The sequence below is a fragment of the Miscanthus floridulus genome, chromosome 13 (assembly GCF_019320115.1).
Source record: "Miscanthus floridulus cultivar M001 chromosome 13, ASM1932011v1, whole genome shotgun sequence".
Taxonomy (NCBI): Eukaryota; Viridiplantae; Streptophyta; class Magnoliopsida; order Poales; family Poaceae; genus Miscanthus; species Miscanthus floridulus.
In genome coordinates, this window is record NC_089592.1 from 75,418,596 (window position 1) to 75,435,486 (window position 16,891).

The 16,891-nt window shown below is 43.5% G+C and overlaps 1 protein-coding gene across 3 annotated transcripts; it reads left to right on the plus strand.

Moving 5' to 3' along the window:
* Positions 1 to 1,853: 1,853 nt before the first annotated feature.
* Positions 1,854 to 8,139, plus strand: LOC136501416 (MYB-like transcription factor ODO1). Of its 3 annotated transcripts, XM_066496937.1 has the most exons (4): positions 1,854 to 2,173; positions 4,536 to 4,630; positions 5,845 to 6,150; positions 7,157 to 8,128. In XM_066496937.1, the coding sequence occupies exons 3-4, from the start codon at positions 5,888 to 5,890 to the stop codon at positions 7,674 to 7,676; spliced, it is 783 nt and encodes a 260-aa protein (XP_066353034.1). In that variant the 5' UTR covers positions 1,854 to 2,173; positions 4,536 to 4,630; positions 5,845 to 5,887; the 3' UTR covers positions 7,677 to 8,128. The 3 variants fall into 3 exon arrangements, with proteins under 3 accessions (XP_066353034.1, XP_066353036.1, XP_066353035.1); XM_066496939.1 differs by lacking the exons at positions 1,854 to 2,173; positions 5,845 to 6,150 and adding an exon at positions 2,185 to 2,371 and having other exon boundaries at positions 7,157 to 8,139; XM_066496938.1 differs by lacking the exons at positions 1,854 to 2,173; positions 4,536 to 4,630 and having other exon boundaries at positions 4,638 to 6,150.
* The last annotated feature ends 8,752 nt before the right edge of the window (positions 8,140 to 16,891 follow it).

Below are 16,891 nucleotides of genomic sequence, written 5' to 3' on the forward strand. Positions count from 1 at the left end.
TGATACGCGTGTCAGATTATGGTCCAAGGTTAAAAATAGGAAGCCAATTATCAGCGACACCTAAGGCCCTGTTTGATCTATTGGCTGATACATTAGTAGTTAGCTATATTAGCCGGCGAACAATTAACTAGCTACTAGTATTAGTATTAGCTAGGAGGGTGCTTGATACATAACTAATTGATGAGATAGTTGTTATTTCTCCACGCTGTTATTATATTTGATATAACTAGTGGGATATAATTGTTATCTAGAGTTCCAGCTAACAATTAACTAATCTATTATCTGTACGCAGCGGATTCAGAAGAGATAATTATTAGCCGTCGTCGATAAGGGCATGTACAACCTACAGGCAGGGTGCTGTTTGTATGATGATGTCACATGACAAACAGACGGCTAAATAGATCGAGTGTACAACGGGTTGTCTGTTTGGCTGTCTATTGTTTATCTAATGCTGGCATGTAGTTAAGATCGAGTGTGAATATTATTGGTGTAAACCATTGTGATGCTTATCGATACAAAATAGATCAAACGAAAAATAATAAGATGATCATGGTTATAACATTTTTTTTGGAAGCATCAATATATATAGTATATTTATATATTATAATATAATATGATGGATTCTGTTTGAACCTATTTAAGGTCTTCGTAAATTATTTTATTTTTTATACAAATGAGATATTCAGTGACAGAGTTGCATTCATTCATAAACAATACAGTGCATATACAACATGCCTCGCACACTCGATCCAGCCATGGAGTCGCTCGCTACCATCGGCTGGTACAGCGGTAGACGAAGCCGTCGATTTGCCTGGAGCACGAGACGGCGTCTGTCTCGTGAGACGACGGACACGCTCTCTCTCCATATTGAATACGTCGTATGCAGTGGCGGATGCACGATGCGGGATAAGGGGGGCTAAAACAATGGAGATGTTGATTTGCATGAAAATTTAATGGTGAAATCAAGCTTTTGCTACAGTGATTAGGCTTGAAATCAAAAATTAGGGAGGCTGGAGCCCCCCAGCCCCCTGTGGATCCGCCGCTGGTCGTATGGATGGTATATCTGCAAAATCAGCGTTATACAGACGGCCTTCCGCAGCGCGTTGTACGTGCCCTAATGCCTAAACAATCGATCTCATGGGCATTGCTCGACGGCTGCTTGAGGTTGCTCTCTCGATCCTTGCGACACGTCGTCGTGGTCTCGTGGAAGCCGTGGGACAGACCGAGCACACAGACAGCGTTGTGGTTTGGTTCGAGGACAGGCGGCGTGCAAGCCAGCGAGCAGTGGCGATCTCGAGCCGATGTGGGTAGGGCACCTACCCGTGTGTTGATTCGGTGCGGGGTGTTAATGCGCCTCGTGGAGTGGACAGTGGAAGATGGGCGCCACCACGAAGACAACGACGACGACTTGCACCGTTGCACGGCACGATCCACGCGGAAGACGGCGACCGTCCTGAGCTGGGACCGCCGCCCCGCGCACGGCGCGGAATTCTTCCCGCGCTGCCGTGCGACTGCGATCTCGTGTAAACAGGGCCACGGCACGGCGAACGGGAGTCGGGAACGCGGGACGCGCAAACGCCCGCCGTGCTGCTCGGGGTGGACGCGGCGCAGGGCACGAAGAAAACAGCGCAAATCCGTCGATTTCCCATCGGCTGGAGTCGTGCTCGTGCCGCGTGCGGTGCCGGCCGAGCTGGTGCTCTACTCGGCGGCCGGGCGGGCCAGTCTCACGCTGGGCTGGACGCGTGCGATCTGGGACGGATGGGCTGGGAGTCCGTCGGCCGATCGGGTCATGCTGCTACTAACCCAACGCTGGGCTGTACTGATGGTTCCTCCAATATTCGACGTCGGCTCTGCAATTTGCCAAGGCCCAAGTCGCTGGTATCTGGGCTGGGCCGTAGCGATTCCTCTCCAATCGCAGGAGACGTCCATCTGTCGCATCTCCCGTTGCCATGGGATGGGACCCACGGAATCCTCCCTCCCCCTGGCCGGCCGCCGCTCGGCTGCCCTCCGCGGCCTCCGGGCATCGCCATCGGAGTGAGCAGGAACCAGAAGGCGGGGTCGGTACAGTCCGTGCACCCGGGTCCCACTCACCTGAGGCCGTCCGTGGCTCCGTGCAAGATGGGGATTGGGGGAAGGGTGCGAGGTCACCGTCTCCCCGCGCCGTGTCGTCAATGTGAGTTCCTTCGTAAGATTCTGTGTCTCCTCGCCGGATTTACTTGCAGCCACACGATTGCGGGCTGCGATATCCAGCCTAGCTTTTTCGAGTCCTTGCAAATCTTCGTGGGGACGAGCGAGACCTGATGTCATGCCTAGCAGAAGGGTCGGTGATCCATAGGAGTTCCGCTTCCGCAGTTCGTGTATGGCCGACACGGTAATCGCTGCGAATTGAGGTCATGTGCGCCTTCCTTGTGCTTTTTTGGGTGTACGGTGGCTTTTGATCCAAAATCCCCTGCAATGCTTAGCTGGGGGATCCGCATCTTTTACGCTCAGAGGTGTCAGCTGGGGGATCCCCATCTTTTATCTGTTGCTGTGGTTAAAACAACGTCCTGACATGTCAGGTGTTTGTTCTGCAAAAGGGTTGTACGTACCACGTTTTGGAATGAGAGTTCGTTCGGACTAGCTTGCTCAAAGTCATGGCATTTGGTAACAGAGAGTGATCCAGTAGGTAATAGGACGGTCCTGACCCTTTGGTGGTGCTGCTGATTCATTGCAAAACCTGTACCTCTGTGCTCAGATAATCCAGCATGTGCTGCATTCAGATGGGAGATTGAATCAAAGCATGTAATACCACTGTACCAGTTGCTTCCTCAAATACTGCACGAATGAATGCATGACAGGAACATTCCAACTCAAATATTGTGACCAGATGTTGTCGGTATCCATTCTTCATGAAGACGTCAGTATAGCCGGCTCCATTGAATTCTTCAAATGGAATACCTTACTCGTTAGCTATCTGCAAAATTGGGTAACCAATAATGGAGGCTCAGAGAAGCTACATTTACTAGCAAGTTTTAAAATTGGTCTCTCTTTGAAGAGGTAGGTGCAATCTTTTTTGGAAGCCTGGTCAATTTTCAACCCTTGTGCTAAAAGCTTGTGGGATGTGGTACTGAGGACCGGATAATTCAAAATTAAAGTGTCTAGGAGATCATATTTCAAGGCCTAAATATTTAGAATGTCTCCTCCTAGTCAAGGCTTTTTTCTTGTCAATCTACATCAGTTGCACCGTTTTGTAGCTGGAAGGTTGGTAATCCAGGCTGTCATTCAGTGAATTAGTCTGATGGGATGTAGCGATACCTGGCCCATTCTCTTCTAATGTCATCTCCTAAAGTTAGCCTTCTTCGTAATGTGAGCAGTAATCATGTTTGCAGAAGATTCAGGAAGACCAAGTCTTTTTGCTAGGAAAAGTGTAGGGAATCATTCAGGAGCATATACAAACTGCCGCCAAATGTTATTAAGCAAGTGGCTGTCTTGATGTAATTAACCACCATCTATTGATGAATTCTAAGGGGAGTGAGATCTATGTTAGCAAATAAATAGAAGAAAAGGCTACAAACAGAAGTTAGGACTTAGGATTGACACACTTTTCTCCTTGGTTTTTTCTCTACTCAACTGAATTGCAATGTGAAACTGAAAATTCGTATGATGGTAGATCTCTGAGTACTACATTTACAGTTGTTTTAGAAGTTTTCATATTGTGTTTTAATAACAAAATGATAGTATTTGTCATGATAGCTAGTGTATGATCCGCATTAGATGTCTCCTGGAAATGCACATCACAACTTATAGCTTATTGCATAAATATTGGAAGGTTGGATGGAATAGACCTATGACCTAGGAACATATTGTTTTCATCTGCCACTTCTCTTTGAAAAGAAACTTCTGTTTACTTCTTTTACTTTTCAGCACAGAACACACATCACTACCTGGGATAGCAACAGTGCACAAACTCTGAGAGTAACAATTTAACAGATGCAATTGTTATGGTGTGGCCATTTTGTTTGCATGGACATTTTTTCTCTTATTTTTTTTATACAAGATGCCTATATTCTAGATGAAATGAGATAAATCATTTTTTCAACCCAAAGTCTCTCTTAGTCTCTTTTGTGGCAGAATACCTGAGATACACATTAGCTTCCATGGATTGAATTGTGTTTGTCTAGAATAATCTGCTAAAGTTTCTATCTTTTTGTGTTATACTTATTTATTTAAATAATAAGATGCTCTAGTTTTAGCGCACAGCCTTTCACAGATTGAAGTTTGTTGCATATGCAGATTCAGCAAAAGAATGAGTTAGCATTGTGTATCAGAAGATTGCTGCTATTCTATCAGCAGTTACTAGCATTTTTCTTGCAGACACGGCATAAATTAGCCCCTGTAGGCTTTAGTTGTCCAAAATATATGTCCATTGTTGCCTAGCTCCCCAGCACAGTATCTGAATAGCAAAACGTTTGTCTGTTGATTGATTGATGATGCTCCTTCTTATATCAACACTCCAGATATGTATAACTGAGTTGACATTATTTTTGTGGTTACAGAGCGTCAGAGTGCAGTCATTTCTTCCTCATGTCGGCAGATGTCTTGAATACCCACAAATTCTTAAGCTGTCCCTTGTTGTCATTTCTAAGCTAAAGTAAGTTGTAAGATGGATCCTTTCTCATATTCACTTTCTTGGGAGTTCGGTGGATTAAGAAACTCTAATTCTTATCCTTTCTTTGCATCTAGTTGCAGAATAACCATTTTGCTTACAGAATTAGAGTTTCATCTTTGCAACTGAGCTTTTTTATTAGCAAAAGTAAGCTTTGTGCTTTTTTTTAGCAAACATGAAATGAAACTGAGCTGCACGTCTTTGCATTAAAGAAAAGAACCAAGGCGATGCACCGATTTCTATGTCTAATTAATTAATTGCTGTCTTTTCTCATCTGTTGTACTAGCTCGATATGTAAATCAAACTCTTCAGAGGCTAAGCTCACCTGTTGATCATCATGTTGATATCACCAGTCTCAGTGAGCTAGGATGCTGACTGTCTGAATGTCTCAGCTTTCTCACAAATTAGAATGCAACATTTACATCATGGTGCACAATGTCATCATTGGCCCATGCATATATGTTAGATATGCAGCTTGCAGAGCATATGCTAGTTGTTCCTCATGGTTTTATTTGTTACAGTGCACCACCAATGATAAAATGGTTGGTGAGATATAGTTGCTTAAGATGGCAACTGGGGCGGCACACATTTATATACCCCTGTGGGAATGGAAGCATCAATACTTAGAGATAATCATACTTTAGTTCCTGTTGCATCATTTGCAAACAAATTGCCGTGTTTAGAAAAGGATAGCTAACTAAAAATTTGAGCTAATCTATCTGCAAATAGGGTGTTGTTCATTTCAGTATGCTAGTTAATTAAGATCATATTATCACTCTGTACCATATTGGAATATTGAAGTACAATAATCAGCTTGGTCAAGGATGTTGACACATCTCATTTTAGATTATCGACTCTAGTAGTAGTACCCCATGATGCTGCAGTGCGATTGGTAACTGTCTTTTAACAAGGGCTTAACATGGTACAGTTTATAGGTCAGACTTAAACTCTTACTTCCAGATTACTCTAAAGTAACCAAATCACCATCGCTTTCTACATCAGCAAATAGAAAAGCATGGAAAGCACAGGACATTTTTTTAGTGAAATTGCACGGAGATATACATATATGCAGGCAGACATCCATTGCAGTTGCAATGGAGCTTTCACAGCCCTTTTGTCTGATGTTTGTCTGCGGAGTTTGGTGGCTCACAGCATATATAAAATGCAATAGAAGCTTACTGATAGCCTTGTTCACTTAGTGTGTAATCTAGTACAAGCTGCCAGCTCATAGTAAATTGATCAATGGGGAGACAGCCATGCTGTGACAAGCAGGGGGTGAAGCGAGGGCCTTGGACAGCGGAGGAGGACAAGAAGCTCATTAGCTTCATCCTGACACATGGTCGATGCTGCTGGCGGGCAGTGCCTAAACTGGCAGGGCTGCTTCGTTGTGGCAAGAGTTGCCGTCTGCGGTGGACTAACTACCTCCGCCCTGACCTCAAGCGTGGCCTCCTCAGCACTGCCGAGGAACAGCTCGTCATTGACCTCCATGCCAAGCTCGGAAATAGGTATACTAGCTTGCATGGTATATATAACAAGTGTGCATGGATGCATATACTCCATTTTGTATGTTAATCCATCTTCTTTATTGTGCTATGGTAGAATAAGCTATATTTGCATCGGTTCCTTGGCATGGGTGAATATTCCCCTGGTTAAGCTTTGAAGTGCCAAGGAAACTGCAGAACATGTTGATGGAATACTTGGCTAAGAGTAGCTAGCTTATTCTTATATGTGTTGTAAGTCTACACGAAGTGTAGCAGCGCTAGCTGCTTCTTACTGTAAAATGATGCCACAAAGTTTAGAACCAACTGAATTCGTGCAATTAATAGTAACAAAGTTACATGCACGTGGTATTGTTGTCAAACCCCCTCGTGCTCCACATCTATCCACAAAGGCCAAGTTCAATCGAAATGTATAGTTTTGAGAAAGAAATAAATCCTGCAATACCAGGATCAGTTAATCAAGTTTACCTAGAGTTTGAAAAGTGGTTTTCATGGTTATTGAGTTTATTGCACCTTACATATTATAACCCTATAAATGGTATAATTTTTTACCTTGTCCCTAGTTTAGCACTCTGCAGTAACCTCTTTGTTGTTTCATGCTTTCAGTGCTCTTGCAAATGGCAAGTTATCTAAAAAACAACAAAATATAATGGCTACCTTTTCTTAGTTGTTGCACTTTGAATTGATAGTTATTACTGATACACCGATGTGGACTTCATGCCTGCATGTGAGTTAAAGAGCACACTAGAATTGAAGGCCAGTAGTAATAGGACCACTCGCGCTCAGGTCATTCTCAACCTCTTCACTTGTAGCACAAACTCCAGTTCTAAACCATGAAGCACACAATTGTGGAAATAATGAAACTTTGTAAATTTATGCAATTGCTTCAAATTCAGCTGGCTGAAACCTTAGTAAAAAGGGTTAGCTGCTCCTTTCTGCTCATGTGCTTCGTTCCCCAGAAACAAAATATTACAACCGCTTTGTGCGCTCCTAATGACTTAAACCTATGCAGATGGTCCAAGATTGCTGCCAAGTTACCTGGGAGAACAGACAATGAGATCAAGAACCACTGGAACACGCACATCAAGAAGAAGCTCATCAAGATGGGCATCGACCCGGCCACGCACCAGCCTCTAGCCAATTCCAAGGCAGCTTCCTCACAGTCCACAGTTACAGATGAATCTGCTAAATCCAGCGACTTCAGAGAGGAGCTGAGCTTGAAGGATGACAGCCATAGGGAGGTTCCGCTGTCCACTGATTCATCGGAGCAGTCCAGCTGGCCAAAGTCAGGCACCAACGGCTGTGATCAAGACCCTGAACTGCTGGTGAATTGGCTGTCAGAGACAGACCTGTCGATGGATGAGCCATGGCTGAATTTTATGAGCAGTAACGATGAACTTGGCAATGTCGAGGGGATGTTGCCATGGGATGGAACAACAGACTGGCTGCTGGACTACCAAGACTTTGGCATGTGCAGCTCGAACTCAGTCAACAATTCAATGTTCCACGCCTCAAATGGATCAAACTTCTAAAGATCGGGGAAAGACTGCCAATCAAAATAAGGAGGAAGACAGACTGTAAGTTTGAGCGCACTGCACAGCTCCTAGTATAGAAAATAGATACAGTACTTACACGAATAAGATTGTGAAAAAAGAGATAGGCTTGGGGCATATTTAGACCCTAGAATAGTGATACCTTGCCCTTAAAAGTAAGGGGTTTGTATTGGTAGAAGCCTAATGTTTCTCGGTATGAGAAGCTGAAGAACTAGATACAAATGCTCGAATCATGCAAGGCATCCTATGAACGGTATTACGTATGTGACACGCGGGGTCATGCTCAGCAGGTTGCAGTGAATAAAATAGCCTATTTTCTGTGCAAGGCTGTGCTTTGAGCAGTGCAGCAGCGAGGTATATCTCTGATGTCTCCCTGTTGCTGTCCCTGGCAACTGTGGAGCAATTACAGAGTTCAGAACATGTTATGTTAGTGACTCGACATCCTTCCAACAGTCAACTCACCGTCCTTCCAACATCAGACTCATCGCACAGGCTCTGAATTTTGATGTGCATAATGTGTACTGATTTTTAGCGAGGTATAAGCCAACGTCTAGTTTATTCTTGGGTAAGGCCCCGTTTAATTCCAACCTAAAAACCAAAAATTTTCAAAATTCCCCGTCACATCGAATCTTGCGGCACGTGCAAGGAGTACTAAATGTAGACGAAAAAAAAACTAACTACACAGTTGGCCGAGAAATCGTGAGACGAATCTTTTAAGCCTAAATAGTCCATAATTGAATAATTTTTGTCAAATACAAACGAAAGTGCTACATTAGCTAAAAGCCAAAAATTTTCGGAACTAAACGCGCCCTAAGCTTAAGCAGTCGCATATCAGTCCAGTTTCCATTAAATGAACGTTCAGAGGCCAAAGGTGTCCCTATTCCGTTGTCGTCCATGTCCTTGACAAAGATGCAAGACCTTAAAGAAGGGTTCAGTGAACCAACCATCCGTACGGCGTACGTTTATAGTCACGTAATGCTGACGTTTCTCTTCCAACTTCGATGAAATGCCAGGAGAAACCAAGGCCGTTACGAATTCACAAGGCACGAAGGGGCTATTGATCCATGTCCTGCACGTCTAAGCAGCTAGTTTACCAGCACACATACTCATAAATTATGACTAAAGGTAGAAGAAGAGATTAAAAACAGTACACACACTTAGCACGAGCACCAACTTTAGCCGAAGCTTTGCCCTTTGGTTTATGGCAACTGAATTAAGTATTCAATTACCCTATGAATGAAATATATACAATTCTAGTTGTATCTCTACCGGGTACATAGTTGTTGGCCAACTACCTACTCCTAAATACAAGAGTACACCAACTACCTACTCCTAAGGTACAGGGTACACCAACTACCTACTCCTAAGGTACAGGGTATACCAACTACTTCTAACAGTACAAAGCTTACCTCAGCCCACTACCAAGACATGGCTGATGTAATAGCTACCAACTAATATACTAGAGGTGGCCTATTACAATACTGCTATAGCTACAGGAACGGGTCGGCAGAGCCGATCAGTCCCAACTCCCAACAGGGAGTGGTCGGTCGAGCTGACCAGTCTCCAACCAAGGAGAGAATGGGGAGCACCAGATTATGTCTAACAATTTTTTCCATAATCCTGCTGCTAGCCCGATGCCTTGACCTCATCCATACCAATCATCTTCCTCAGCTTCATGAACTGTAGGTGTCCGAGTGACTTGGTGGGGATGTCAGCGAGCTATCTGCCGGTCTTAACAAACTCGATGATGATCTGTCCTCCATCGATGCAGTCCCGGAGGAAGTGAAACTTGATGTCGATGTGCTTGCTCTGGTCGTAGAGGGCAGGGTTCTTAGCGAGGGCGATGGCGGGCTGGTTGTCCACCATCAAAGCTGGCGGGTGAGCTTCCTCGCCGGTCAGCTCGCCCAGCAGCCGGTGCAGCCAGACAGACTGGCACACCACCGTGGCCGCTGCTGAAAGGATCAAGATGCCCAAGAGGGGCGGTGAATTAGGCTAATTCTAAATTTCTTTGCAATAATTAAACCTTATGGTTAGCCCAACTTCACCCCTTGTGCCTAGAAAATATTTTTAATGTCCTACCGCACAAAAAGTCTTACAACCTAAGTTCCAATTCTACTCTAGCATGGTAATTCTATGAATATAAAGACAAGAATTGAATTGCTTAAAGTAAATGCTCAAAGTAAAGAGAGAAGGAGGAACGCGGCGATATTTTTCGAGGTATCAGAGAGTCGTTACTCCCCACTAGTCCTCGTTGGAGCATCCGCACATGGGTGTAGCTCCCCCTTGATCTGCGTAAGGATCAAGTGCTCTCTATGGGTTGATTCTTTGACACTCTATCGCGGTGAATCGCCCACAACCGCTCACAACTTGAGTTGGATCATTCACAAGCTCTGTCGGATGATTACCAAGCTCCTAATCACCACCAAGCCATCTAGGTGATGGCGATCACCAAGAGTAATAAGCACGAACTCTCACTTGACCATGACAAGCCTAATAAGAAGGGTGAATGCACACTTTGCTACTCTTGCTTTCACTAATGAGGGCTCACTCTTAGATTATCAAATCTCAATCACCTCATTAGGATCTTACTCTTCTTGGCACTCTCAAGGGTGTTTCTCAGTTGTTGGAATGAGCAAAAGTACCCTCTCACACGAATGGAGAAAGTATTTATACAGCCGTATTCAAAACGAACAGCTATGTGCCTCTACGGGGTGACCGGACGCTCCAGTCAAGTTGACCGGACGCTCAGGTCAGTTCTCTCCGAAACCTAGTGTTTAAGTTGTAACCGAACGCTGGACAGCGTTTGGTTAGCACTGATCGGACTCTAGAACCTTACTAGAGTCGACCGGACGCTGGCACCCAGCGTCCGATCACTCACCTCTCAGCGTCCGGTCGCGCCAGATGATTTCACCTTGATCAAATGAACTAACCAAACTCTACGCTAGCGTTCGGTCATACCGAAACCAGCGTCCGGTCAGCATTGACCCTCCATTTACTTCCAACTCGTAATCATATGTGAATGAAGTTCGCTCTAATTGATCTAAGGGCTTTTTAGGAGCTACCTAGTGCTAGATTTAGCAAGTATGCACCACACCTAACCCACTAGACTCACCTAGGTTAAGCTACCCATCTATACCCCCCTTAATAGTATAGACAAAGGAAAAAAAAACAAAGTCCTAAACTACTCTAAGTGTCTCTCTAACTCTAAACGACACTTAGAACTAGTCCATCCTTGACCTTGTCGGCCATCCTTTGAAAACTGAAACGATTTTCATTGTAGGGGCATGACAACCATGATTGCCCAATCAATCTCCATTACCATGACCTAACTTAATTGCCTCTGCAAAACACACGTTAGTCATAGTAATCACGTATTATCATTAATCATCGAAACCTAACTAGGGGCCTAGATGCTTTCAGCTATGACAAACTCCGCCTCACACATCGATAGCGCATGATCTTTTGCTTCAGCAACTGCCAAACAATGGGGGCCGCTCCAAAGAAGACAAGCACGTTAGAGGTGCTCCGTCGCCCATGTCCGCATCGCTGAAAACAGTGAGCTCTGGCTCACCTTCCTTTGCCTTGGGGTGCCTCATTGAACACCGTGAGCCGCAACCCTCCCTTGTTGCCACTCTTGCGGAAGATGATCGCTTGATTGAGCATCCCCTTGACGTAGCACAGCAACCTTTTCACTGTTGACCAGTGATCTTCGCGTGGGTCCTCCATGAAACGGCTGACGTACCAAACCACAAACGCAATGTCCGGTCGGGTATGAGTGAGGTAGCGTGGCCCACCAATGATACTCGATAGCACATCACGTCCACCTTTGTAGCAGTGTTGTGCTTGCTCAGCTTCAGCTGCTCCTCCATCGGAGTTGCGCACGGCTTGCACTCCGCCATGCCGCCGTGCTCTAGTAGCTTCTCCACGTAGGCACGCTAACCCAGGGAGATGCTCTGCTTCCCCTGCCACACCTCAATGCCGAGGTAGTAGGAGAGCACGTCGAGATCGCTCATCTTGAAATGAGCTACCATCTCACGCTTGAAACCGTTTGTAAGGAAAATGGATCCTAGGCCTATTTACTTTAGATTTTGGTGTTTGATGACCAACACAATCAAATTGGACTAATGAATTTACAAGTGGTTATTTTGTAGTTCAATAGGGTGCAAGACGTGACTTGGATGAAGGCGACGTGATGATCCGATGATCAACACCTTAAGCTAGACCCTAGAAGCACAAGAGAAGACTCAAGATATCAAGCAAAGTCTAAGCATGAAGATAGGAACCAAGCCGGATGCAAGATCGTGAAGATACGAGCTCACAGAGATGACCGGACGCTGGAAGGTGATCGGCCGGATGCTTCGATCAGTGACTCGGCTACAGCAGGCGTCAGCAGCGGTGACCGAACGCTGAACAAGTAAAATGACCGGACGCATCAATGTCATTGTTCATCATCCCGACAACACATTCAACATTGACCGGACGCTAGCGGCAAATCGATCGGACGCAAAATAACAGCGTCTGATCGAGTACAGAAAGGTTCCAGAGCGGTAAAATTATGACTAGACATGTCTGGTGGAATGTGACCGGACACTGGCAGCATCCAATCAGTTGATCACGGCTCTAACGGTTGGGACGACCGGACACGTCCGGTCAGGACGTGATCAGCATTCGGTCAGTAGCAGAAAAACGAGATTTCATCCCCAATGGCTACTTTCTCACTAGGGCTTATAAATAGACCCCCCAACCGACCATTTGAAGTGAGTGGAGCTGAGAAAACATACCAAGGGTGTTGACACATTATTTTAGTAATCTCCACTTGTATAGTGCTTAGTGATTCATTAGGTGATTAGCATAGGTGCTTTGTGAAGTGCTTAGGTTGATTAGACCACCGCTTATGCGCTTACTCTAGGTTTAGGCCTAGTGTTTAGTGAGGTTTGCATACCTCTTACCACTCGGTGCTTGCGTGCACCTTTGTTGTATATCGGAGGGGCTTGTAGTCTTGCGAGATCACACCAACCGCGTTTGTGGTGTGGCCGCCACCGTGTACCAGAGGAAACAAGGCCCACGACGTTTTGGCTAGAAGCTTGATAGTGAAGACGGTGGGGAGCATCCAGGAGAGGCTTGCCGGAAGGCACGTCGGAGACCCACTTGCGCGTGGGGAAGGCCTGCGGCTATCCACGAAATTACCCGACCAGAAGCTTGGCCCTTACGAGGGACTCCAACAAGGACTAGGGGGAAGCTTGTGTGCTTCTCGACACCTCAGTAAAAATACCAGAGTCATTGATGTGAGTTTGCATATCTTTACCTTGTTCTTTAGCTTCCGCATTTATATTGATTGTATTACTCCTTGCGGTAGAGATAGCAACACACTAGCAAAATTGTAGTTGCACATTTAGATAGTTTATCTATTGTATAGGTTTTGCTAGGATTAGAAAAAGAGGCCATAGTTTAGAGTTTGATTTTTAAGTTATCTAATTCACTTCCCCTCTTAGGCGTCACGGTCTCCTACAAGTGGTATCAGAGCCAGGTTGGCTCAATTTAAACTTTTGGCTTCACCGTCGTTGAGTCGACGCTTTTTAGAGTGGTTGGGATGGATACCTCTAGGCCTCCATACTTTGATGGCACTAACTTCCCCTATTATAAAGCTAGAATAGCTTGCCACCTTAAGGCGGTTGATTTGGGTGTTTGGAGAGTCACTCGTGACGGAATGAAACTCATTAAGAATTTCGCTAAACCCACGAAGAGTGAAGAAAAAAAATTCATTTCAATGCTAGAGCTAAAAGTTCCTTGTTTGAATCATTTAGTATGGATGTGTTTAACCAAGTGTTCACTTTCAATATGGCACATGAAATTTGGTTAAAACTTCAAGAGCTCCATGACGGCACATCTAATGTCTGTGAGCAAAAAATATTGTCTAGCTAAACAAAATTATGATTCCTTTACAATGAATGATGATGAGCTTGTTCGTGATATGTATTCTCTTTTGAATCTAATTATCAATGGGCTCCATTCAATAGGATTAACAAAGCTAGATGATGCGGACATCGTGAGGAAGATAATCTCCGTGCTACCACAAAAGAACTATGCAAGCATCATCACCATCCTTCACAACATGAAGAACCTGAGCACCATGACCCTGGGCATAGTCATTGGCAAGATAGTGGCATTTGAAATGTCATGTAAGATGGGTCAAGACAAAGCCTCTTCATTGAGCAAAGGTAAAGCTCTCATATGTAGCGAGAAAAATAAGATGAAGGGCAAGCAAGTTGAGACAAGCTCAAGCTCAAGCTCCTCAAGTGAAGATAAAGAAGAAGATGAGGATGATGTTGAAGATTCAAGTGAAGATGATCAATCTTTCTCCTCCACCTCCGACCTTGATGAAGAATCAATCAAACTAATCAACAAAGTGGAGAAGATGATCCAAAGGCTCAATGTCAAGGGTGTGCCTATCCAAATCCAAGATATCATTTTCACCTATCAAAAAAATTAGCAAAGAAAGAGAGGATGCTATGGATACGGCGAGTTGGGGCACTTTATGGATGTTTGTCCAAAAAAGCCACACCCAAGACAAAGAAGAAGGCATGCAAGAACCAAGCCCTCACATTAATAAGGTTATGGGATGATTCTTTAAGTGAAGAAGAACACCATCACAAGAGGCGAGAGCGCAAGCACTCATCATCAAGCTCTTCTCGTATATGCCTTATGGCATGAGGTAACGAAAGCTCATCTTCTAGTAAGAGTGATAGTGATGATGAAATGCCTTCTTATGATGAAATTGTGCAACAAAATCTTAATTATGCTAACGTTTGCACTAGTCAACAAAAGAAGCTCGAAAAATTAAAAGAAAAGCTAGATAGTTCACAAGAAGCATAAAAAACTTTGCTCGAACAATATGAGAACTTTAATAATCTCAATGTTGAACTATCTACTAAAATTGAGCAACTTGAGGCTAGTGCAACAACAAATGCATGCACAATCAATGATGAATAACTTATAAAGAAAAATGAAAAATTAAAAGAAAAGTTAGCTAGCTCACAAGATGCTTATAAAAGTTTGCTTGCTAAAATGGAAATCATGTGCAAACATTGTGATGAGCTAATTAATAAAGTTGCTAATCTTGAAGCCGTTAGTACAACCACCACCAAGGCATCTAAAAGGAAAAGTTCTATCTTTAACATGTCTAAAAAGGATGCATGTACTTCTTGTAATGATTTATGTTTAGACTCATCTTTGTGCAACCAAGTTTGTGTTAAGAAAGTTATTGTAGATACACGCACACAAGAGGTTGCAGAGGAGAATGAGCAACTCAAGCAAGAAGTAGCTCGCCTCACCAAGGACTTGACTCAAGAGAAAGGCAAGACGAAGCAAGCCCAACTTCATCAAAATAACACCATCAAGGGAGTGAAGAAGCTTGATGAAGGACAAACCGTGGTTTGCTACATGTGTCACAACGAAGGTCACAAGTCCTATGAGTGCAAGGTGAAAAATGGGGGAGGAGCGAAAAAGAAAGAGAAAAAGCAAGCAAGCAAGCTCTCCAACACCTACACCAACAAGGTGGACAAGAAAGCCTCCACACCTTATCTCTTGAAGAAGAAGAAAAATAACAAGGTGGTGGCCATCAAGGTGAACAAGCAAGCCAACAATAGGATCAAATGCTTTTGGGTGCCAAAGGAGATCATTTCCAACATAAAGAGCACCAAGAAGGTTTGGATCCCGAAAGGAAAGTGAGAAGTCCGATGGACTTCGAGGAATTTGGAGACTTGGCAAAGTATGGATGCATTTCATGGGATGCATCATGATGGACAAAATCATTGCCAAGTGGGTTAGTGAATACTATGGACCCGAATTCCCCTTCCCATGTTAGGTAACTAGATTCAATTTGCTTCAAGTGATACTAGATTTAATCTCCTTCAAGTGGCATCTTTAAGCATCTAGTTACTCTTCATGCCTAGGTTTACATTTGTATGCTTATATCTTTTGTCATGCATACACTAGGTATATCTTATGGTAGGCTTGCTCGGTTTCATTCTTATCCCTTGGAGCAACCCTACATGGTTTAAAATTATTTAGGAGCACGACACATAGCTTGTCTTTTGATTATTTATCCAATATGTGCCAAAGTCCAAATTATAGATAATTTCTCCCAAATATCGCCTTCGAAAATGACTCTCACATTCATGTAATATCATCTTTCAAGTGGCATTTTTTATTCTAAAATCAATGTGCATGTTTTCTATAAGTATTCCATACTTGTGTGCACAAATTTAGGGGGAGGATACTCTACAAGTTGGATGCTTTGAGACTAATACCTTTTCAAGCTTATCATATGTGTAGTAGTCTCATTGCAAGGAAAATGGAGTCCCCAGAATTAAGCATCATACTTCAAATATCCACCATCTATTGCAAGTGGTAGAAATCAAATTGGTTTCCACATGTGGTATTTCTAAACCGATATCATCATGTTAATTTCATTTTAGTATTTATATGTTTTCTTCATGCATTATATAGATTAAATTCTCTTGAGCAATAATTTGACATTTATGCATATGCTTTGCCTTCTACCATATGTATGCATATATTTAGGGGGGAGCTTAATCTATTTAATGTGAGAGTCAAATTTTGCGACATATTGCACTCTACATAAAGGATCACAAAGTTTGACCCCCCTTGTGCTACTAATGTCTTCCTTTTTGGTGTTTGATTCCAACGGAAGAGAATTTAGAGGACCAAAAGCAAGTATTATAAGTGGTAATAGTCTACAAGTGGTAATGGTCCGACAAAGGGATGATAGTGGATTATGGATTAGTCTATGTAATGGGAAAATTGTAGAAAACAAGGCTTAAATCCATAATGCCACATGGGGATATTTGTAAGGACAAGATAAGTTTTTATGTGGTATCTTTTAGTTTTATAAGTAGTATCTTTCAGCATCATATAACCTTGCCCCTTGCATTGCATCCTAGCAAGTAGGTAGTTTTTTCAAATTTTAAAATTCTATTATTTGCTTGCTTTGGTCGTGTTGCCATCAATCACAAAAAATGAGGAGATTGTAAGGAAAATGGACCCTAGGCCCATTTACTTTGGATTTTAGTGTTTGATGACCAACACAACCAAATTAGACTAATGAATTTGCAAGTGATTATTTTGTAGTTCAATATGGTGCAAGACGTGACTTGGACGAAGGCGACGTGATG